A 26,185-nucleotide genomic window follows, 5' to 3' on the forward strand; every position below is an offset into this window, starting at 1 on the left:
TTAGCTGAGGTCCAGAGCCCTCCTGATATTGCAAACGGAGGAAAGATCAGCAGGGCTAGAGCCAATGCTTCTAGTCACTTTCTTGGTACAGATATAGGGAGAAAGGGCCATAAGCTAGTGCTGCTTCAGTGCCACCTCAATGAGATAGCCTACGCAAATCAATCCACATAGGTGAACTTATCTCATCAGTAACTGAGTTAGGTGTAATTATCCTGATTGGTAGGTATGAAAAGTCCTGCTCAGGAAATGTAATTTTCCTATATTGATGCAACAAATCATTAAAAGAACTGGGGTTCAAGTCCAATCTGTGATACTGTGAAGCCCGTGCAATTACCCATCCCCCTCCTTGAGTCCATCGTGTCTCGGGGCCTTGGGTTTGGGGTTTGCTGCTCTAGGACCATATGGCAGAGGAAGAAGAAAGAACTGAGCAGGTGGATGAAGTCGTGATTCAGATGGCTGGGTTGAATCCCCAGATCCAGCTGTGTGGTAAGTGGCAGGGAGTGTCGTTAATTTTAACTCATTGTGCTCATCCATAAAATGGGGAAAATATATTGCATCACTTCCTAGGGATATTATAAGAATTAGACAAAAAAAAATGCTTGCAAGACCCAGCACAACACCTTCTGTATAGGAAGCTCTCAGCACGTATCAGTTTGTGTTGTTAGCTACTATCAAAGACCAAAGACAAAAAGATCTGGAAACACCTTGATATCATGTGTTCCTCAGTCGTTAGAAACAAAAGCCACACAAATGCTGGAAGCCCACTGTGGAAATAATCCAGAGCCTATCACGGCACCCTCTAATTTACAGTCGTCTCATCCCAAACCAGCACTGACTGTGTTAAGACGACTCCAGGAAATGATGGATCGATTTGCAATATCACTTGGTATTCTCTACAAAATCCAGCCATTCTACTATTTCTATCTTAAGATAGGGAAGTTCAAAAGTTAAGTTTCTCAGGATGACAAAAATGCTATCTCGTGAAATAATGGCCAACATACACAAGATAAATGGCTTTCATCTTTTAGGTAAGATTTTGTAGAACAAACAGCAGTCACCTATAGAAGAAATGAGAGATGTATTAGTCTACTGTGCGTACCTATAAGTCGAGAGTTGAAATATATGAGTATGTATGTATGCATGTGTGTGTGTTTCTGTTTGTGTGTACCTATATACATTTAGATTTATCTATTTATACATATTTATATGTATAATATAAATATTATATTATCTCTCTCTCTCTCTCTATATATATATATATAATCTGCCAACAGAGCCACAGGAGAGATACTCATCAAAAATATGCACCCTACAATTCCAGGGATAATTAGTGTTGTCTGCTATAAACTAGTGAGGTTCAAAATGTAATTTGATGAAGAGGGAAAAAAATACCATAGCATGACATGAAGGCAAGCAGAGAAAAAAACTTACCAGTTTGCTCTGTTGGGGAAGCTGTTGTAGGTGCAATAGTAGTGACAGCTGGAAGAAATGAGAGAAAGTGTTAGACGATTGTCCAGGCCCATTATTTGACAGTGTCTGTACGTAAGTACGAATATATGTATGTATATATAATCTACAGACAGACAGGAGACAGTCACTAAAACCATGAAAGTTATGAGCCCCACAATTCCAGCAATAATTGGTCTTTTATATCCTAAACCAGAGAAGTACAAAAGTTAAGTTGATTAGGAGGGGAAAAAATCCTACAGTATGACAGAGTGGCAGACATAGACAGTGACTTACTGCTTTGTTCTGTCGTATAAGCCGTTGTAGAACCAACAGTAGTGGCCATTGAGGTGACAACTAGAAGAAATGAGAGCAAGATTATTCAATTGTTCATGCCCATTGCTCGATAGTGTGGGCATGTGTTTATATGAGTGTGTGTATGCACACACACACACAAACAAACACACACACACACACACACATACATAATCCGCTGACAGTGAGACTGTCCTTAAAATGATGAGCCCTACAATTCCAGGACTGGTTCATGTGAATCTACGTAATTCAATAGATCTAATTGATAAGCTGTCTTTCTGCATGTTGACCTTCATGAAGAAAACATTGTTCCATATTTATCACACCTGGACGGTAATATCCAAGTCTATATTGTTGTCCTTCTGTATTCACAGCTACAAGGACAGTGCCTGTCACAAAGGAAGTGATGGGGAAATACTTGCCTAATGGAAAAAGAAACAGAAAATGTGGCTACTCTACGGTCTTCAGCACACGCTCCTGACATGAAGAGTTGCTACCAAAATCAATTAGCTAACTCTCAGAATCCACAACAGAATGTCACATTTGAAGGTGTCTGTTTTAGGCACCTTTCCCATGAGAGCAAATGACTCACATACCCCTTTCCAGAGCATGCATATCCCAACATCCCCAACTCACGCCCAAGATTTTCTGGAGTTCTGGGGTCTGTGGATGCGACAACAGTATGATTCCCTCTTATTTATATGTGCCCGGGGGCTTTGGTCTGTTGTGTTCATACTCAGGACTTTAAGTCCAAAGTCTAGACTGTTAGCGGAAGACTGCCAAGACCAAGAAACGTTCAGCCCTCTGCCCACACTGTCTAAATATGTGCAGCATCTGCATCAAAGGGACTCCTTTGAGACATCATGCCTGAATCACCAGTGACCCTGAGTTATTAAGAGGAGAATCTATTCTCTTACAGTAATACATCCTCCTTAGGATGGTAATTCTTCCTAGTGTCCTCGTCCACACATCCCTTCCAGGCCTGGCACAGGCCAGTTCTGGAATAATTTGTTGAGCTGCCTTTACCAATGGCAAGAAATAGATTCATTAAGCAGAACAGAAGTATGTGTGTACACAGTAGTGTTACCCAATCTTTAGTTATGAAATTTTACCTTGCGCTGGTTAAAAAAAATACAAACCTGGAATACCTAAGACCATTCTAAAACTGCAGTGGCAAAATTATCTGACTTTCTGTTCAGTTACCATCTGGTTCCCCCCAATGAACACCATGTGGTCACCTAATAGCATTGTTTGGGGGTTGCACTCTGTGTATAGCAAGATGAAAGGCAGACTGACTCTGCTTGCTGAGAAGAACATTCCTGTAAAATGTATAATTGTTGTTATATCCTGATTAACTAAGATCATCCCAAGTGGAACCTCTTTTTGAGCATTGCGAGTGTGCTGAGTGCTAGGTGCTTTCACGCATCCTGTTTCATTTAATTCATACACCAACCCTAAAAAGCACCACTGTGGCCTTAATATGTTGGGAGATTTATCTCTGCTCTGAAAAGTTAAGTAAACTGTAATTTTTCTTTTTCTTTGTTATGTTCAAAGCCTATAATATATTAACTCTATGGGTAAATAGAGCGACATTTATGCTACCAATAAATGGAAAATCTTTTAAGAAAGATTTCTATTTGTTTAATTACTTAACATTTGATGAGTCAGAGTAGTTATTAAGTGAACCACAGGACTGTGTTTCGTCCGGAGAAAATTTCCCTTTTACATGCTTTATCTTCAAACAGTCAGAACTCCAGAATCATTAGCATCTGTTGTGCAAAGGGATCTCAAAGGTGATGTGCTCACAACTCCTCGCCCTTGGTTAGGGAAAGTGTTAGCTGAGGTCCAGAGCCCTCCTGATATTGCAAACGGAGGAAAGATCAGCAGGGCTAGAGCCAATGCTTCTAGTCACTTTCTTGGTACACATATAGGGGAAAAGGGCCATAAGCTAGTGCTGCTTCAGTGCCACCTCAATGAGATAGCCTACGCAAATCAATCCACATAGGTGAACTTATCTCATCAGTAACTGAGTTAGGTGTAATTATCCTGTTCGGTAGGTATGAAAAGTCCTGCTCAGGAAATGTAATTTTCCTATATTGATGCAACAAATCATTAAAAGAACTGGGGTTCAAGTCCAATCTGTGATACTGTGAAGCCGGTGTAATTACCCATCCCCCTCCTTGAGTCCATCGTGTCTCGGGGCCTTGGGTTTGGGGTTTGCTGCTCTAGGACCATATGGCAGAGGAAGAAGAAAGAACTGAGTAGGTGTATGAAGTCGTGATTCAGATGGCTGGGTTGAATCCCCAGATCCAGCTGTGTGGTAAGTGGCAGGGAGTGTCGTTAATTTTAACTCATTGTGCTCATCCATAAAATGGGGAAAATATATTGCATCACTTCCTAGGGATATTATAAGAATTAGACGAAAAAAATGCATGCAAGACCCAGCACAACGCCTTCTGTATAGGAAGCTCTCAGCACGTATCAGTTTGTGTTGTTAGCTACTATCAAAGACCAAAGACAAAAAGATCTGGAAACACCTTGATATCATGTGTTCCTCAGTCGTTAGAAACAAAAGCCACACAAATGCTGGAAGCCCACTGTGGAAATAATTCAGAGCCTATCACGGCACCCTCTAATTTACAGTCGTCTCATCCCAAACCAGCACTGACTGTGTTAAGACGACTCCAGGAAATGATGGATCGATTTGCAATATCACTTGGTATTCTCTACAAAATCCAGCCATTCTAGTATTTCTATCTTAAGATAGGGAAGTTCAAAACTTAAGTTGATCCAGATGACACAAATGCTATCTCATGAAATAATGGGAAACATATACAAAATTAATGGTTTTCATCTTTTAGATAAGATTTTGTAGAATAAATAGCAGTCACCTATAGAAGAAATGAGAGATGTATTAGTCTACTGTGTGTACCTATAAGTCGAGAGTTGAAATATATGAGTATGTGTGTATGCATGTGTGTGTGTTTCTGCTTGTGTGTACCTATATACATTTAGATTTATCTATTTATACATATTTAAAATGGCTCTCTCTCTCTGTGTATATATATATATACACATATATATGTAAAATCGGCCAACAGAGCCACAGGAGAGATACTCATCAAAAATATGCGCCCTATAATTCCAGGGATAATTACTGTTGTCTGCTATAAACCAGTGAGGTTCAAAATGTAATTTGATGAAGAGGGAAAAAATGCCATAGCATGACATGCAGGCAAGCAGAGAAAAAAACTTACCAGTTTGCTCTGTTGGGGAAGCTGTTGTAGATGCAATAGGAGTGACAGCTGGAAGAAATGAGAGAAAGTGTTAGACTATTGTCCAGGCCCATTATTTGACAGTGTCTGTACGTAAGTACTTATATATGTATGTATATATAATCTACAGACAGACAGGAGACAGTCACTAAAACCAAGAAAGTTATGAGCCCCACAATTCCAGCAATAATTGGTCTTTTATATCCTAAACCAGAGAAGTACAAAAGTTAAGTTGATTAGGAGGGGAAAATATCCTACAGTATGACAGAGTGTCAGACATAGACAGTGACTTACTGCTTTGTTCTGTCGTATAAGCCGTTGTAGAACCAACAGTAGTGGCCATTGAGGGGACAACTAGAAGAAATGAGAGCAAGATTAGTCAATCGTTCATGCCCATTGCTCGATAGTGTGGGCATGTGTTTATATGAGTGTGTGTGTATGGACACACAGACACACACACACACAAACACATAATCCGCTGACAGTGAGACTGTCCTTAAAATGATGAGCCCTACAATTCCAGCACTGGTTCATGTGAATCTATGTAATTCAGTAAATCTAATTCATAAGCTGTCTTTCTGCATGTTGACCTTCATAAAGAAAACATTTTTCCATATTTATCACACCTGGACGGTAATATCCAAGACTATATTATTGTCCCTCTGTATTCACAGCTACTAGGACAGTGCCTGTCACAAAGGAAGTGGTGCCGAAACACTTGTCTAATGGAAAAAGAAACGGAAAATGTGGCTACTCTACAGTCTTCAGCACACGCTGCTGACATGAAGAGTTGCCACCACGATCAATTCATCAACTCTGAGAATCCACAACAGAATCTCATGTTTGAACGTATATGGTTTAGGCAAACTTCCAATAGAAGGAAAGCAGAGCACGTAGGGCTTTCCTAACTGTGCACATCCTCGTATCCCCAACCCAAGCACATGATTGCCTAGAGTTGTGGACATGGTAACAATATGAATAAAGCTAATAGCTACTGAGTAATTCTTACTGTGCCAGGCACTATGTTAAATGCTTCACGTGCATTATCTCGTTTAATGCTCCAGTCACACTGACATGAGTTGTATGAAGGACTCCTTGTTACAAATGAGGAAATAAGGTCTGGATATAAGCAACTTGCCGAGAGTCATATCAGTGATGGCAGAGCCAGCATTCAAAGGATTGTTGTGGCAGATTCAATGAGATGGAGCATGTGCAAAGCACTTTGTAAAAATAACCCATAGAACTCAAAAATATTCTATAGAGAAACACCATAATTCCATCATTGTGGACACTAGAAAATCTTCTCTTTCAGATGTGTTAAATGTTCTTAGCAAATGATATTTTCATCACAGGAGCTCAGCATTTAGTACTCTGAATATATACAACCTAAGGTGATATTTCTCTGTAATGTTAAAAAAAAGAAAAAGAATAAGATGTCACCAAACATACAGAGATAAAAGTTTTTTAAAAGATAATTGACTGTTGAATGGAAGAAAACAGAGTCAAAAGCATTGTTTTGGTTTATCCTTCTACTACATGTATTCTTGTACATTTAGATCTGGTACTGAATGCAGTTTTACGCCTTCAATGAACTCATATTTTTGATGGCTAAAACACTGGGTTTGAGGTGTAACATTTGGAATAAATTCCGATAATGAGAATGTTAGCATAATCATGTATCGATGTTAAAATATCTTCAAAACTGACTTTAATGTGTCTTACAAGGCTCTTTCTTTTCCTTAACAGTGACTTTTTCATTAAAAGATAAATAAAACTCTTTTATTACCATGCATTGCTTGAGGAAAAAACAAAAAAGTAACGGTTTTTCATTATAAATCTGTGTATGTATGCTAAGCTCTCTCTCTCAATCAGGGTTGGTCAAAAACTTGGACCTGATTAGTTTTATCCCTTCAGAATCACTTCAATGACTTCTGGTTCGATGTTATATTCTTAGTCTTTATCAAAAACAAGATACTACCAAGAAACAGTATTAGAAATTTGCTGTAAGCTGACGTTAACAGAGATGTCCTCATTAGCTTTGTTGCCCTGAGAAGCCCATGGAGACTTTTGTTTCACAAATTAGACGCCAAGTAAAACACATTATGAACTGAAACTTCTCTATGATAATCATCACCAGGCAGCTTACCGTACTTTTCATTTTTCCCTGATCACTAGAAAAATCACAACCTAAAAGGACACTTCAAAGCAGTGGCTATATTAAACGTGCTTTGCATAGATTGTTTCCCCTGTGTTCTTAGCTATAGAAATAGAAAATTAGGGCTGTTTTTTAAATCTTACTTGAGTCAGTTTTAGGAAAGGATATTAAAAATTACAATCAACGCATAAATAAGCACATCACCATTGTGTTTTCAAAAGCAAATCTTTTCATTGGCACTATTGCAATTGCTTTTCATCATGGCCCCAGGAGAAAGCCAAGGCAAGAGTTTGAAGCTAATTTGATCATTGAAGAAACAATGAAGCAGAGAAGGTAATGATTGACTTCTGAGGCCGGCCCTGTGGCCAAGTGCTTAAGTTCACATGCTCCCTTTCTGTGGCCCAGGGTTTCGCTGGTTCTGATCCTGGGCGTGGACATGGCACGGCTCATCAGGCCATGCTGAGGCACCGTCCCACATAGCACAACCAGAGGCACTCACAACCAGAATATACAACTATGTACTGGGGGTGGGGAGGGGCTTTGGGGAGAAGAAGAAGGAAGGGGAAAAAAAAAAAAAAGAAGATTGTCAACAGTTGTTAGCTCCGGTATCAATCTTTAAAAAAAAGTAAAAAGAGAAAGACTGACTTCATAAATTTGGACTGGTATACAGAAAAGATCTTCACACGTTTTGTTCTCTATTTGTTGCACACTGCTTCTAAGGGGTTTATTAACCACAGGGAAAAGTACAAACTGATTTCTTCTTATTTGCCCTTCGGAGACTTTGGTCTGCTGTGCTTATACTCTGGACTTCAAGACTTGAGTCTGTTGAATTACCAGGCCACTGCCAGGACTCCTTAGGGACATCATGCCTCAATCACCAGAGACATTAAGTGATTATAAAAGAATGTCTTCTCTTGTAATAGGACATCCTCCTTAGGGACAGTAATTCATCCCAGTGTACTCAACTATACATCCCTTCCAGGCCTAGGACAGGCCAGTACTGCAATAAATGTTTATTGAGCCGCATTGACCGATGGCAAGATATGCATTCATTATGTAGAATGGAAGCAAGTGTTTACACATTAGCCTCCCCCAATCTCTAATTATGAAATCCTACCTTACAGTGGCATATAAGACACAAACGCAGAAAATCTAAGGCCATAATAAAATTGCAATGTCAAAATTATTATATTTTTTGTTGAGCCGTGATTGGACTGCATCAAATAAGCACAACTTTGTCACCTAATAGCATTCTTTTGGGTTATACTCTGAATACAGTAAGAAGACAGTGAGAGTGACTCTGCTTGCTAAGTAGAACATTCTTGAAAGTTGTATAATTGTTCTTATTTCCTGACCAAGTAAGATGATCAAAAGGGGCCTCTCTGTTTGAGCATTTCTTGTGTACTAAATTGTTAGCTCGTTTCAGATATCTTGTTTCATTTAATTAATCCACAACCCTAAAAAAAGTCACTGAGAACTTAGTATCGGTTGATGAAACTGAGGCTGAGAAAAGTTAAGTAAAATCTTTCTTTTTCTTTTTTATGTTCCAAGGTCTAACTATCTTAATTCTATGGGGGGAAAAAGGACTATTTATTCTGCCAATAAATGGAACAACATTTAAGAAAGATTTATATTTGTTTTTCATTAATACTTTATGGAAAAGGTGGGCTATTCCCTTTGGAGAAAAAGTGTTTTGGAAGGTTATATTTATTTATACATACCTTTGTTCACTGAAGGAAAAAGAATCTCTTGGTCAATCCCTCTTTGATTATTCTCATGTTGGACAATACATCTGTGTTCTTTATCCATTGACTTTCCAGTCACGGTCAGCCAGCTGAATTTCATGTATGTGTCGTTAGTCTTCACGGTATTTCCCTGCTGGGATTTCAGAATTGTATGCCCATTCTTTTCTTTCCAGTATACCTTGATAACATCAGGGAAGAATTTCTCAAGAAGACACAAATATGTTCCAGCCTTATGGAGGTTGATTTCAGCAATTGAAGGAAGAAAAATGGTGGGCTTGGGGGGAATGGCTGCAGGAAGGCTGCCATCTGTGGGGGGAAATTGGATAGCAATTAAAAACAATCATTAGAGATGCACAAACATTGAGCAGTGTGGAACAACCTAGGACATGGTAAAAGGAAGAAAAGCTTCCACTGAATTAGTGCTCACCATGGTCGAGTACTGATTGGTCATATTTTCAATGGGAAAAGAGGTTCCAGAGGTTATATAACTTGCCCAGAGTCACAGCTGTTAAGTGGCACAGCCAGGACTACAACTTTTCCTTTGTTCCTTCTCCACATGCTAAGATGTGGTATGAATTTTTACTGTACCATTTCAAGACTTCTAACAGTCATGAACACACAAAATTTTTAAAATCTCTTTTGTCCTATAATCATGGAGCGTGTTTTCAAGGTGGGTAGGTAGGTGGTGGAGATGATGTCTCTGCACGTGAGAATGTCTAGTCCTTTCTAAAGTACTTCCCTTTTCCCATCCCGTTAATTTTGCAACTTATGCTCTTTTAGCCAAATCACACTTTGTCATGTTCTGTAACTCTTTGAAATCTAGATCTTTATTTAACTGTTTCTCAGATGCACCAGATTGGCTTATTTGTCTTATAAATAAATAGGAGGAGGAAATTTTTCATTTTTTTAAAAAATGATGCACGGTAACTTGCTAATGGGAATCCACTTTTGCATGTAATCGACAAGCACGTTGACCTTTTAGTTTCAAATGTGGATCCCATGCCCACTTCTGAGATAATGAGGTTCTTCTACTTGATGTATAGTTTTATATAACATCTCAATTTCACATTTGAGCCACTCCAAATTTTTGGGTAGTGCAGTATTAGAGCTGCACCTCCAAATTGTTTATAAATCTTTGAATTTAGAGGCAAATGAGCAGTATTTTACAAACTCTTATTAAAAATTTTATTGACTATTTTCAGAAATGCTATCTTATTAATCTTATAAAGTACTGCACTTATCAGAATTTTGCTTCACTTTACACTATGTTCACCAAAAGCACATTTTATTTTGGAATTTCATTTGCAAGTCAAGCTTGAAGAAGAATACATCATATTTTGACTCTCAGTGTCTCCTCCAAAATTTGTATCTATCCCGTAATGCTGCTGAACTGTTTTAGAGCTCCACTGTTTTCTTTCCTGAATTAAGTATATATATAATTGGTGTAACATTAAATGTCACAGTTCCAGAATCTCTTGCAGACATAATGTCAAAACAAGTAACACAATATCATAGTTTATAAAGCCATGTCACTTGGATGCTGGAATGTTAGCTGATTACATATTACTGTGAATCTAGTGATTGGAATTATAAATATTAAAACTCTTTCCAATTTGATTTCTAATTGACACACAAATGCTTTCCTCGTACTCTCATTGGGTTAGTTGGAGTTATATGATTCAATGGGCAATTTCTTGAGTAAAGAAGAATTAGATTTCTTTTTTTTTTTTTTTTTTTTTTTTTTATTAATGTTATGATAGATTACAACCTTGTGAGATTTCAGTTGTACATTTTTGTTAGTCATGTTGTGGGTACACCACTTCCCCCTCCGTACCCTCCCCCCACCCCCCCTTTTCCCTGGTAACCACCAATCAGATCTCCTTCTCAATATACTAATTTCCACCTATGAGTGGAGTCATGTAGAGTTCGCCTTTCTCTGACTGACTTATTTCGCTTAACATAATACCCTCGAGGTCCATCCACATTGTTGTGAATGGGCCAATTTCGTCTTTTTTTATGGCTGAGTAGTATTCCATTGTGTATATATACCACATCTTCTTTATCCAATCATTAGTTTCTGGGCATGTAGGCTGGTTCCACGTCTTGGCTATTGTAAATAATGCTGCAATGAACATAGGGGTGCAACGGACTCTTGAGATATCTGATATCAGGTTCTTAGGATAGATACCCAGTAATGGGATGGCTGGGTCATAGGGTATTTCTATTTTTAACTTTTTGAGAAATCTCCATACTGTTTTCCATAGTGGCTGTACCAGTTTGCATTCCCACCAACAGTGTATGAGGGTTCCTCTTTCTCCACAACCTCTCCAACATTTGTCGTTCTTGGTTTTGGATGTTTTTGCCAATCTAACGGGGGTAAGGTGATATCTTAGTGTAGTTTTGATTTGCATTTCCCTGATGATTAGCGATGATGAACATCTTTTCATGTGTCTATTGGCCATATTCATATCTTCTCAGAGTGAAGGGATGGAGAACAATACTCCAAGCTAATAATGAACAAAAGAAAGCAGGTGTCGCTATACTAATATCAGACAAGGTAGATTTCAAAGCAAAACAGATAAAGAAAGACAAAGAGGGACAGTATATAATGATAAAAGGGACTCTCCACCAAGAAGACATAACACTTATAAATATATATGCACCCAACACAGGAGCACCAAAATTTGTAAAGCAACTCTTAATAGAACTAAAAGAAGACATCAACAACAATACAATAATAGTAGGGGACCTCAACACACCATTAACACCAATGGACAGAACATCCAGACAGAAAATCAACAAGGAAATAATAGAATTAAATGAAAAATTAGACCAGATGGACTTAATAGATATATAGAGAACACTTCATCCAAAAACAGCAGGTTACACATTCTTCTCAAGTGCACATGGAACATTCTCAAGGATTGACCATATTTTGGGAACCAAAGCAAACATCAATAAATACAAGAGAGTTGAAATAATATCAAGCATCTTTTCTGATCATAACGCTATTAAACTAGAAATCAACTACAAGAAAAAAGCAGAGAAAGGTGCAAAAATGTGGAGACTAAACAACACGCTTCTCAACAAACAATGGATCATTGAAGAAATTAAAGAAGAAATCAAATATTATCTGGAGACAAATGAAAATGAGAACATGACATACCAAATCATTTGGGATGCAGCAAAAGCAGTCCTAAGAGGGAAATTCATCGCAATACAGGCTCACCTCACTAAACAAGAAAAAGCTCACGTAAGCAACCTCAAACGACACCTAACAGAACTAGAAAAAGAAGAACAAACAAGGCCCAGAGTCAGTAGAAGGAGGGAAATAATAAAAATAAGAGCAGAAATAAACGATATTGAAACAAAAAAGACAATAGAAAGGATCAATGAAACAAAGAGTTGGTTCTTCGAAAGAATTAACAAAATTGACAAACCCCTAGCCAGACTCACCAAGAAAAGAAGAGAGAAATCGCAAATTAATAAAATCAGGAATGACAGAGGAGAAATCACAACAGATACCAATGAAATACAAGAGATCATAAGAGAATACTATGAAAAACTATATGCCAACAAATTGAACAACCTGGAAGAAATGGACAAATTCCTAGACTCCTACAATCTCCCCAAACTGAATCAGGAAGAAATGGAGAATCTGAATAGACCAATCACAAGTAAGGAAATAGAAACGGTAATCAAAAACCTCCCCAAAAACAAGAGTCCAGGACCAGACGGCTTCTCCGGAGAATTCTACCAAACATTCAAAGAAGACTTAATACCTATTCTCCTCAAACTGTTCCAGAAAATTGAGAAAGATGGAGAACTCCCTAACACATTCTATGAAGCCAACATCACTCTGATCCCCAAACCTGACAAGGACAACACAAAGAAGGAGAACTACAGGCCGATATCACTGATGAACATAGATGCAAAAATCCTCAACAAAATTTTGGCTAACCGATTACAGCAATACATCAAAAAGATTATACACCATGATCAAGTGGGATTTATACCAGGGACACAGGGATGGTTCAACATCCGCAAGTCAATCAACGTGATACACTACATCAACAAAATGAAAACCAAAAACCACATGATCATCTCAATAGATGCAGAGAAAGCATTCGACAAGATCCAACACCCATTTATGATAAAAACCCTCAGTAAAATGGGTATAGAAGGAAAGTACCTCAACATAATAAAGGCCATATATGATAGACCCACAGCCAACATCATACTCAATGGACAAAAGCTGAAAGCCATCCCTCTGAGGACAGGAACAAGACAAGGGTGCCCACTTTCACCACTCCTATTCAACATAGTTCTGGAGGTGCTGGCCAGAGCAATTCGGCAGGAAAAAGAAATAAAAGGAATCCAAATAGGTAACGAAGAAGTAAAACTCTCGTTGTTTGCAGACGACATGATCTTATACATAGAAAACCCCAAAGAATCCACAGAAAAACTATTAGAAATAATCAACAACTACAGCAAAGTAGCAGGGTATAAAATTAACGTGCATAAATCAGTAGCATTTCTATACACTAACAATAAACTAACAGAAAAAGAACTCAAGAACTCTATCCCATTCACAATCGCAACGAAAAGAATAAAATACCTTGGGATAAACTTAACCAAGGAAGTGAAGGATCTATACAATGAAAACTACAAGACTTTCTTGAAAGAAATAGGCGATGACATAAAGAGATGGAAAGACATCCCTTGCACATGGATTGGAAGAATAAACATAGTTAAAATGTCCATACTACCTAAAGCAATATACAGATTCAATGCTATCCCAATCAGAATCCCAAGAACATTTTTCACAGAAATTGAACAAACAATCCTAAAATTCATATGGGGCAACAAAAGACCGCGAATTGCTAAAGCAATCCTGAGCAAGAAAAACAAAGCCGGCGGAATCACAATCCCCGATTTCAAAACGTACTACAAAGCTACAGTGATCAAAACAGCATGGTACTGGTACAAAAACAGGTCCACAGATCAATGGAACAGAATTGAAAGCCCAGAGATAAAACCACACATCTATGGACAGCTAATCTTCGACAAAGGAGCAGAGGGCCTACAATGGAGAAAAGAAAGTCTCTTCAACAAATGGTGCTGGGAAAACTGGACAGCCACATGCAAAAGATTGAAAATTGACCATTCTTTTTCACCACACACCAAAATAAACTCAAAATGGATCAAAGACCTAAAGATTAGGCCTGAGACAATAAGTCTTTTGGAAGAGAATATAGGCAGTACACTCTTTGACATCAGTTTCAAAAGAATCTTTTCGGACACTGCAACTCCTCAGTTGAGGGAAACAATAGAAAGAATAAACAAATGGGACTTCAAGAATTAGATTTCTTAATTGAGAAGAAAAGAAAAAGAAATTCTTGAGAAGTGCTACCTAAATAGCAAAGTTCCTGATTTTTATAGTAAATTAGTAAGCAAGCAATGTTGATGGTTTTTTCCATGTTGTAAATACAATTAGGTCATAATGTGCTTATTTTAATTTTATATATATCCTGCTTTTAGAGTAAATAGTATTTTGCTTATTATGATAGTAAGACACTATATTTCTCCAACCTTATACTTTGTTTTCAATTTAAAAAGCATGTTATAGGGTCTGGCTCGCTCTGCTTCAGTGGCCTTGGGTTCACCAGTTCCTATCCTGGGCACGAACCTACACACTGCTCAAGAACCCATGCTGTGGCATCATCCCACATAGAAGAAATAGAAGGACTTACAACTAGGATATGCAACTGTGTACTGAGGTTTTAGAGAAAAAAAAAAGTGAGGAATATTGGCAACAGATGTTAGCTCACGGCCAATCTTCTTCACCAAAAACAGCCTACGTTAAAAAAAAAATCATTAAAAAAACCCAGCAAATTTGCCTATCTCAAAAAAAAGCATATTATATAAAATGACTAATTTTTCAGTCATCCATTATATTTACATAATTGTAGCTTTTAGTCAATATATTAAAGAATGTAATTTTCATCTTAGAAAGTTTTGCTCTTTATAAGAATACTTCTGATCATTGTATTAAAGAAATTGAAAATAAAATGATGATTTGAAAAATTTCTGCATGTTAAAATGCTATACTTAGCTGCTGTCCCTTTTCCTTAGCTAGATCCTTTCAGTTTCATTTTATTCAGGAGAAAATAAATCTCACATTTGCATAACTTTCTCAATGTAGCAGTTAGCTGACCATTAAATAGTGTACTTATGTATACAGGGTTAGTGCCTATGTTTTAAATAATTGCATTGCAGGCTTTTTCTTTAAACATTCCTTTTAATACTTATTAACAGCGTATTTTATGGTAAAAGTCATTTTCATGCAGCGTAGAATAGAAACCAGGTAAAAAAATAAGCAAACACATCTAATCCATTTATATACCTCATCTGCATGACCAAGTAATACATTTGAGGGAAATTGCCTCACTTGCTTATATTTTATTAATATGCAACAGTATGAATTCTAAAAAAATTTACAAAATGTCAACTACATTTTTAATTGAAAGCATGATATTTCAACCCCACATGTTGGTATTGATTTAAGTATTCTTTAGTTTCTTCTTGTAATTTTTTATCAAATAAATAATTATAGCTATTTGATATTTAAATATGTATTTCAAATTTATGACAGATTACTACTATAATTGACTTTACGTCTTGACAATTTTCTGTAGGAATTTAAACTTTTTTCCGATAAACATGGGCATGAAGCTTAAACTAAGTGGCTACAAATTTTTGAGCCAATACATGTTAGTATTAGAGATAATATTAACTAAAATAAAGGATTGAGATTTTAAAAACATAGGACAGCATAAAAAACACATTTTAATCTCATTTTTCTTGCCAAGTGATGGAAAACCCTGCTAAAGATAAACAAATAACTCCAAATTCGTACTCCTAGTGTGAGTGGACAGTGAGATGAGTTTCCATTGGAGCAGTTGGAAGGACAGCTAATCCTCTGGAGAGCTACTGCTCTGTCAGTGTCATTGTCATCAAACAACTCTCCACACTGGGTACAGTTCTCCCTTCACAGTGGAATTGGAGGAACATTAATCCAGCACCTGTTAGGTGTTGGACAATGTGCCAAGCATTTACTCACACGATTTCATTCAATTCTCACACAAGGCCTGCTGGATACACACTGTCATCCCATTTTATGCATTAGGAAACTGAGGCTAGAGAATAATCGCCAAGTTCACATAAGCAGGACGTAAGTGGTGGAGCCAGGTCAGCCTGACCCCAAAGCCCAGGCTCTTTGACAACACCCTCTCGCAGTTAGAAAGGAAATGTGTCAACTCACAAAGCTTACCTGTGATAATAAACTTCGTCCGTGGGCCAAACCCATTCAAGATAATTACGTACGTTCTACTTAAGTCCTTTATGAAAATCCACATGTACACAAAACCAAATCCCATTGTAATATTTGCACAATGTTGTCTATGCTGGTTTTTGCCACAGGGATCTGTTTTAAAAGCTCTCCTAAGATTTCTAAGTCCAATCCCCATCATATTACTGTTTTTATTAAACTTTCTTAACTATTATTCCAATTGAAGTGCTTCTTTCCTTCCCTCTATTATGTTGAAAAATTCCATTCTTCTGATCCCTACTTATGATGACATTTTGTTGCATCACCAAGGAGTTTTGTACAAGAATTCCACAGTGACTGAGACGTATCAAAAACTTTAGACTAAAGTGGCATCTCTGAGTTCTTAAAATTCTAGGGATCTATGATGGCCTGTGATTCAAAAGACCAGCCTTCTGCTCCTGGTGCATTTTGCACAGAACAATTCTGTGGCTGAGAAGTAAAGTGAATGAAAGGCTTTGGGATTTCATTTGTTTGAAAACAATAGAATTTAGTATAAGTCAACCAAACATCCCTACAAGAGCTGAAGTGAGACCAAAATTAAACAAGATCTGAAAAGCGATTTGAGTAAAAATGCTATTGAAGTAGAGATTGTAATTATTATTATGGCATTATCAACATTATCTTCATCACTAACAATTCGTTTGTGATGATTGTGGGCTCCCGTATGATATTTTAATCTTGTGGCACCAAACCTTGCCCTTAATAATAGGGATTCAGTCTGCAATCTGGAGTTGGAATAGGGATTGCAATCTGGAGTTGCAGTTACGTCTGTGGTAACTAAGCCTGAAGACTTGTCCCTTCGTTTGCATTCCACTTTGCTCTAATAAGCCTGGATTTCTCAAAGCCATAAACCGAGTAAACGTGACTTTCATGCACTCAATTAATAGGCAATCACTGTTTTGTCTTCTCCACTGCATTCCCAGTGTTAGGAAAATCAAAGGGATCATTGGCTAAAGCTTAATAATATACAGTCAGTGTATGAAAATGCTTCACTTGTGTTGTCCAACCAACTGGCTTTTTTCCCTAATCAACAGCACAATGTATTTGCATTCCAAGTTTTCACCAAAAATTTCAGCCTCAAACTGACATCTTTCCAGCCCATGTGGGAGGTCCAGCTTGAAACTCCTGGCAGTGGGCTTTCAAGGCAGAATGACTAGAGAGATGACAAGATGCTTGTCCTCAAATCCTCCTATTGCCACATTAGATCACTAAGCCTCACCTGCCTGACAATATCCACTGAGGGTCACTGTCTGTGGATGACAGCGTTGTGATGCCCATAGCATTGATGCAGTGGTGGTATAATATGGGTTTGCTGAAAGACCATTTCTTCCATCTTATCAAATGGATGTTAAAGGCAACGTCCACTTTATTACTTCATTTTCCTCCAGAGAAATCATGCTTGAAGTCCTTTTCTAAGTTTATCATGGGAAAAACTTGTCCTATTTGAAATTTTATTCTGCTTCATTTCATCGGTTAATGAAAACTATGAATTCCACTTCATTTCTCCTGTTACCTCTGAGCATAAAATTTGACCCTGTGTTTTTGCTAGATAATCACAGATCTTTTTTCTTCTGCTTTCCTTGGTGGTTCTTTTGTTTTGGTTTTTTGGTTGGTGTTGTTTTTTCTGAGGAGTATTAGCCCTGAGCTAACATCTGTTGTTAATCCTCCTCTTTTTGCTTCAAGAAGATTAGCCCTGAGCTAATATCTGTGCTAATCTTCCTCCACTTCAGACAGCTGGTTGCTGTCACAACATGGTTGACGAATGGTATAGGTCCCTGCTTAGGTTCAGAACCCACGAACCCAGGACCCCAAGCAGAGCACGCTGAACTTAGTCGTTATGCCATGGGAGTGGCCCCCCTCCTTAAGGATTTGGATCTTCTATTTTTATCTCATGCTTTGACTGGACAGGCATACTTTGAAGGTATGGTACATTCAGCTCCACATCACCGCAATAAAGCAAATCACACAATTATTTTGGTTTCCCAGTGCACATGTAATTTGTCTACACTATTCTGTAGTTTATTAAGTGTGTGATAGCATTATGTCTACAGAAGTAATGTACATGCCTTAATTAAAAAATACTGTATTGCACTACTCAGCCATAAAAAAGGACAAAGTCGTCCCATTCGCAACAACATGGATAGACCTTGAGGGTATTATGTTGAGTGAAATAAGCCAGACAGAGAAAGACGAACTCTGCATGACTCCACTCATAGGTGGTAGTTAACATATAGACAAAGAGAACTGATCGGTGGTTACCAGGGGAAAGGGGGGGTGGGGGGAGGGCAGTGGGGGTGAAGTAGTGTACCTACAACATGACTAATAATGATGTACAACTGTAATTTAACAAGGTTGTTAACTATCAGAATCTTAATTAAAAAAATACTGTATTGCTTAAGAATGCTAATGATCTGAGCCTTCAGAGAGTTGAAATCTTTTTGCTTGTGGAGGGTCTTGCCTCAGTGTTCGCTGCTGAATGATCAGGGTAGTGTTTGCTAAAGGTTGTGGTGGCTGTGGCAATTTCTTAAAAGAAAACAGCAGCGAAATTTGCTACATCAACTGACTCTTCCTTTTACTATCAGTTTTTGGGTAGAATGTGATGCTATTTGAAATCCTGCATTGTCATTTCAACAACATTCATACCATCTTCACCAGGAAGAGATTCCATTCCAAAATACCAATTACTGTGCTCATCCATAAGAAGTAACCGCTTGTTGATTACAATTTTGGCATGAGATTGCAGCAATTCACTCACATCTTCAAGTTTCACTTCTAATTCTTGCTCTATTTCTATTTCCACCACATCTGCAGGACTTCGTCCACCGAAGTCTTGAATCTCTCAAAGTCGTCCACGAGAGTTGGAGTCAACCTTTCCCAAACTACTGTTAATTCTAATATTTTGACCACTTTCAATGAATCATGAATGTTCTTCATGGCATCTAGAATGGTGAATCCTTTTTAGAAGGTGTTCAACTTACTTTGCCCAGATATATCAGAGAAATCACTATCTATGGCAGCTATAGCCTTATGAAATGTATTTCTAAATAATAAGAGTGGAACGTCAAAATTACTCCTTGATCCATGGGCTTCAGAATGGATGTTGTGTTAGAAGGCATGAAAACAACATGGATTTCACAGTACATCTCCATCAGAGCTCTTGGGTGACCAAGTGCATTATCAATGAGCAGTAATACTTTGAAAGAAATTTTCTATTCTAACAGTCGTTTTCAACAGTGGGCTTAAAATAGTCAGTAAATCATATTGTAAACAGATGTAATGTCTCCCATCTTTTGATATCTCATTTATAGAGAACAGGCAGAGTAGGTTTAGCATAATTCTTAAGGGCCCTAAGATTTTCAGAGTGGTAAGTGAACACTGGCTTCAACATAATGTCATCAGCTGCATTAGCTGCTAACACAAGACTCAGGCTGTCTTTTGAAGCTTTGAAGCCAGACACTGACTTCTCCTCTCTAGCTATGAAAGTCCTAGATGGGACCTTCTTCCAAAAAAAAGCTGTTTCATCTACATTAAAATATGTTATTTAACATAGCTACCTTCATGAATTATCTTAGCTGGATCTTCTCCATAACTTGCTGCAGCTTCTACATCAGCACTTGCTGCTCCACCTTGCACTTTTATGTTATGGAGACGGCTTCTTTCCTTAAACCTCAGAAATCAACCTCTGTCAGCTTCAGTCTTTTCCTCTGTAGCTTCCTCACTTCTCTCATCTTTCATAGAACTGAAGAGAGTTAGTGGCTTGATCTACATTAGACTTTGGCTTAAGGGAACCTTATGCCTGGTTTGATCTTGTATTCAGACCACTAAAGCTTTCTCCCTATCAGCAACAAGGTTGTTTTTCTTTCTTATCATGTCTATGTTCACTGGAGCAGCACTTTTAATTTCCTTCAAGAACCTTTCCTTTGCAGTCACAAACTGGCATAAGACTTGGCTAACTGGCACAAGAGCCCTAGCTTTTGTCATATCTCGGCTTTTGCTATGCCTTCCTCACTAAGCTTACTCATTTCCAGCCTTTAATTTAAAATGAGAGACATGCAGCTCTTCCTTTCACTTGAACACTTAGAGGCCATTGTAGGGTTATTAACTGCCTTGATTTCAATATTGTTGTGTCTCAGGGAATAAGGAAGCCCAAGGAGAGGGAGATGGGGAAACAGTCAGTGGAGCAGTCAGAACACACACCACATTCATCAATTCACTTTGCTGACATATATAGGCCCACTTCACGGTGCCTCTCAAAACAATTACAATAGTAACATTGTAGATCACTGATCACAGATCACCATAACAATAATAATAATAATGAAAAATTTTGAAGTATAGCAATAATTTCCATAATGTGACTCAGAGAAATGAATTAAGCATATGCTTTGGCAAAAATGGCGCTGGCAGAGTTGCCTAATAGAGGGTTGCCAGAAACGTTCAACTTTTACAAAATGAGGAATGCCTCTGTTTGTGTATTTGATTTCAGGTCTTCTCACATAGATTTCGGAAATAGGCAGTTTAAATAAATGACAATTAATTTGTGCATTATAGCTTGTTTCTTTTTCAGCCCCAGAGGTTGATAGATTAGTAAGGTCTGACTTAATATGACATGAGAGGTAGGAGAATATGTTTGCAAATCTCAGCTCTGTGATATAGACATAAAATATGCAGAATTCAAACAGACTGAAAGTGCCAGAACATAAAGAGAGGTTTTCTTTCCCAAAACTATCGCACAGAAAACAGGGGTCGCCTTATGTCTCAGTCCTTTTACAACATTTCATGTTAAAAGATGCTCTTCTAATACTCTGCTGTCATCAAAAACTACTACTTGGACAAGATCTCCACCTTTAATTGAGCTCAATTAAAGCTAGTTTTAGAGCAAGCACTGGTGAAAGAAAATAAAGAAATTTAACATGGATTTGGTAAATATTATTTGGGAATAAAGCTTGTACAGTTTATGCTTATGTTGCATATTTATAAAATAGAATAAATTAAAGAGTTGTTTTCCTTTTATTTGCAAATGGATAATTTTCTCTTTAGATAAATATCTGGTGACATCATCCCACAGGGATCACAAAACTGGCACTCAGCCCCTGAGATGACCTAGAATGTCGCTCTAAGGTGGGTGTTGCAGGTGTATGTGAAGAGTCTGAACAAAATATTTAATGAAATATGAGGGCAAAAAGAGCAGTGATTATCGGGGCTGGCCCCGTGGCCGAGTGGTTAAGTTCGCGCGCTCCGCTGCAGGCGGCCCAGTGTTTCGTTGGTTCGAATCCTGGGCGCGGAAGTGGCACTGCTCGTCAGACCACGCTGAGGCAGCGTCCCACATGCCGCAACTAGAAGGACCCACAACGAAGAATATGCAACTATGTACTGGGGGGCTTTGGGGAGAAAAAGGAAAAAAATAAAATCTTTAAAAAAAAAAAAGCAGTGATTATCAACTGATACTTATGTTGATATAATTTTTAACTCTGTAGCTATAATCTAATTAAAAATCAAATACTATACGTGGATATTTGACTTTTATTTATTTGACTATAAATTAATATATTCAATATGCAAAAGCCTCTCCTTCTTTTTCTTGCAGATGCTTCTACTGGAAAATGAGAGATCACCTTATATTCAGGCTAATAAATTTGAGATAATACTTATTATATTCTAATAATTTTTAGAGACTTTTAATAGTTAGTCTTAGAAATTGAAAGGTTTTTCCAAATACAGACCATTCCTTCCTATGTGAACTGTAGACTAGATGGTAATTAATGCATTTATATGCACTCCTGATTTCTTAAAGACCTCCAATGGTGGTAATTTGAATCCTGGAGAATTGACATTTTTATCACTGACCATGTTGGTAATTTCCATATTTAATTCCATTTAATATTCGAAACATCCACTTGAGATGGTTGTTTCATGGATAGAATGAATGGACGGAAACATATCAAAATGTTAACAGATTCCTATTGATATATACATTTAATATTTTGTTTATTTTTCTGTGTTTCCCAATTTTTTTCATAATGGGCAAGTATTATTTTAATAATTTAGTAGAGTTATAACAAGTGAATCAAAATTTATTTACTGAAGGATGACTGGTCAAAAAGTGATAAATCCTGAATCAGTGTCCATATTTTCCCTGTCCCACTCTTCTAAAAACATTTGAACATATACTCACTTGGAAAATAAAGGACTAGAAAGCTGGTTTTTAATCTATGAGTTCTCTGTTTATATGATCACAACCACTAAGGAAAACAAAATTCTTACTTGCTTTCATTTTTTCAATCTTTTAACAACTTTGTGAAAATTCTTTGAAAACTTTCTCTTCAGTGGATCTAGTGATTAAGAATATCCTTGTGAGATATTCTTCCTCAGTCAGGCAAAATTTCATCTTTAAGGCTAATGAAGACTGATTAAATTTACTGGACTGAACTTAGAAGAAACAAACCCATCTTGTGACATTCTTGAATATGGTTGCCCAGTTCAATGTTTTAATACTTGATGTTAGTCACGCTCTGACCAAATAATAAGTTTAGCATTGTTTTTTCAATTTTTCCCATTGGTTATTTTGGAATCAAATACATAAAATACCTAAATTTCATTACAAATCTTTCAATACAGAAATCGCAAATGGACCTAACATCTCCACCCTTAGGGACTCATAATTCATCTAACTAGGTAAATTTTTGTTAATAGCCTCCTAGCTATGGCTAGGAAGCCTCCTCTGCTGGGCAGAGAACAGCCTCCAAGGACATGGTTGGGGTTAGAACGCTTATCTACTAGGCTAGAAGCTTTTGGAATATTGAGACTTGTTCTATCTTTATCTTCTTCCATCATTCATCTCCAGAGTCCAGCTCAGAAACTGTCTTCAATGACTGTTTGCTGACAGAATCAATAAGCAAATGAGGATGTAAAACCATGCAGACTCTTTTCATGGACTTTGGAGCTGAAATGGCTTATTGAGCTTACAAATTCCAGTAAACTGGCCCATCTCTAGGAAATTCATCAATTGTTGCGATGGCATAAATTTTGACTGATTTTAGCCTACCTCTAAGAAGCTAGAGTAATAAGTGAGATTTATTGATCTTATATAGTCAGTTACTTTAAGAATCAATGTTTGGCACTGCTGTTAGGGATGAGATGATAACCAATAAGATAGGTTTTGTAGGTTACTGGGAGAAAAGAACACTATGTAGGATCTCAATATATAGAGAAGAGGTATTTAATAAAAGTGCCTCTCAGCTAAAGTATTGTTAACAAGAAAAGTATCATGAACCAGTAACATAAACAATAGTTTACAGACATAGTCCAAAAAATATCTTAATTTCTAGCCTGAGTCAATAATTTTTTAAGTGTGTATTTTAAAAGTGGAATTTCAATCTGCTTACAATCAGGGATATGAACAAACCATTTATGAAGTAGTTTTGTTTTCATGTATAACAGCTAGTAGTTGCAAACTTGCTATTCATATGCTAAGGTCAAGTATGTGGCAGTCAGATAAGAGTCATCCTAAACTGTTTTTTCTAAAACGCATCTACCAGTTTTTCATTACTAGAGTAAGAAACAGAAAAAGGTTACTTACCAGAGGGAGTTACTATGAGCTTAGTCCCTTTTCCAAATATCTTCATCCAGTTTGCTGTGTCACACTGGTTACAGCTTCTACAAAAACTCAGCCTCCTCCTAAACCTGATGATGTACCTATGGTTAAAAAACTGTGTACTGGTAAATTGATCTTCTGGGTTCCTTTGGGAGTCCTTGAACATAAGTTTTGTGACATCAGATATTATATAAGTTGTCCTCAGATAAATTGACCCAAGCGTCTGTTTTCCAAAAAGTCTGTAATCATTGAAAAGCACTGGTGGAAATGGAAAGAATAAGAGCAGACTAAGAAGAGATCAGGCCCAACTGGTCAACCAATTACTTTCCTAAATTACTAGGAAAAACATTCAGAGAAATAGGATACATATATTTTTTTTATTTCCAGGTGTTCAATTGTGTTGAAACTGCTCAGAGATCACATCAAAGGGAAGGCCCTTTTGTTCTCACAAATACCAGGGCTGCTTCGTTAGCAATTTGGGAATGTATTTCTGAAAGGAAGAAACTCTTCAGTAACTGAAATGGAATGATGCCAATAAAAATAGACTTGAGAAATGTGAACAAATTTCTTCCTTTTGTATAAAGCCACTTTTACCATTTGGCAATAGGATTGCTTACCCAGCAATGCCAAATAGAAAATAATAACTGTGATGACATTCTTTTTCATGGTATAAAAAAAGAAATTTATGGAAGTCTATCTTGTATGAAATAATAGATTATTTGAACTAAATTTCAAATCACATTAAGTATTCTTTTGTGATTACAGAATGTGGAACTAGAAATCAACTGTAAGAATAAAGCTTGGAAAGCTACAAATATACTGCTGAATAACTATTGAATCAATGATGAAATCAAAGGAGAAATAAAAAAAATACCTAAACTGAGGGGCCAGCCCCGTGGCCAAGTGGTTAAGTTCATGTGCTCTGCCTTGACGTCCCAGGGTTTCACGGGTTCAGGTTCCATGCATGGATCTAGCACCACTCATCAAGCCATGCTGAGAGCGCATCCCACATAGCAGAACTAGAAGGACTTACAACTAGAAAACACAACTATGTACAGGGGCACTTTGGGGAGAAGAAGAAGAAAAAAAATAAGATTGGTAACAGATGTTAGCTCAGGGCCAATGTTTAAAAAAAATAACCACTAAATTCAAATGAAAATGAAACACAACATACCAAAAGGTATGTGATGCAACAAAAAGTGGTAGTGAGGAAACTTTATAGCAATATTGGTCTACCTCCAAAACAAGAAAAAGCTCAAATAAACATTTTAACGTTACACCTACAAGAAGTAGATGAGGAAGAACAAATGAAGTCCAATTTCAGTAGAAGGAAAGAAATAATAAAAATGAGTGTGGAAATAAATGAAACAGAGATTGAAAAGATAATGGAAACGATCAATGAAAGTAAGAGTTGGTTCATTGAAAAGGTATACATATTTGACAAACCTTTAGTAGGCTCATTAAGACAAGAAGGTAGAGAGGCCGGCCTGGTGATATAGTGTTTAAGTTCCTGCACTATGCTTCAGTGGCCCAAGGTTGGTGGGTTCAGATACCGGGAAGAGATCTATACACTGCTTATCAAGGCATGCTGTGGCAGATGTCCCATGTATAAAATAGAGGAAGATGGGCACAGATGTTAGCTTAGGAACAATCTTCCTCAACACACAAAAAAGGAAAAAAGAATAAAGGGAGAAAGCTCAAATAAACAAAATCCAAAATGAAAGAGGAGAAATTAAAACAGATACCACAGAAATACAACCGATTATAAGAGAATACTATGAAAAGCTATATGCAAATTGGATAACCTAGAAGAAATGGATAAATTCCCAGGATCATACAACCTTCCAAAACTAAATCAAGAACATATTGAGAATCTAAATAAAACAATCACTTGAAAGGAGATTGAGGGGCCAGTCCGGTGGCACAGCAGTTAAGTGTGCACGTTCCGCTTCTCGGCAGCCCAGGGTTTGCTGGTTTGGATCCCAGGTGCAGACATGGTACCACTTGGCAAAGCATGCTGTGGTAAGCATCCCACACATAAAGTAGAGGAAGATGGGCGTGGATGTTAGCTCAGAGCAGTCTTCCTCAGCAAAAAGAGGGGGATTGGCAGCAGTTAGCTCAGGGCTAATCTTCCTCAAAAAAAAAAAAAAAAAAAAGGAGATTGAAAGTGAAATAAACCCCACCCCCACAAAAAAAGTCCAGGAGCAGGCAACTTCTCTGGTAAACAATACCAAACATGTAAAGAATATTCAATACTTCAATATC

At 37.4% G+C, this 26,185-nt stretch overlaps 1 gene segment (V, D, J or C); it reads right to left on the reverse strand.

Moving 5' to 3' along the window:
* The window catches only part of LOC100062122 (T-cell receptor gamma chain C region DFL12-like), a 54,058-nt gene that overhangs the window by 6,910 nt on the left and 20,963 nt on the right, over window positions 1–26,185 (reverse strand). Inside the window, 6 exon segments of the C gene segment in view lie at window positions 1,432–1,479; window positions 1,744–1,803; window positions 5,019–5,066; window positions 5,331–5,390; window positions 8,913–9,242; window positions 23,906–23,969. Of these exon segments, the coding sequence occupies window positions 1,432–1,479; window positions 1,744–1,803; window positions 5,019–5,066; window positions 5,331–5,390; window positions 8,913–9,242; window positions 23,906–23,951 (592 nt within the window).

The sequence above is a fragment of the Equus caballus genome, chromosome 4, assembly GCF_041296265.1.
Source record: "Equus caballus isolate H_3958 breed thoroughbred chromosome 4, TB-T2T, whole genome shotgun sequence".
Taxonomy (NCBI): Eukaryota; Metazoa; Chordata; class Mammalia; order Perissodactyla; family Equidae; genus Equus; species Equus caballus.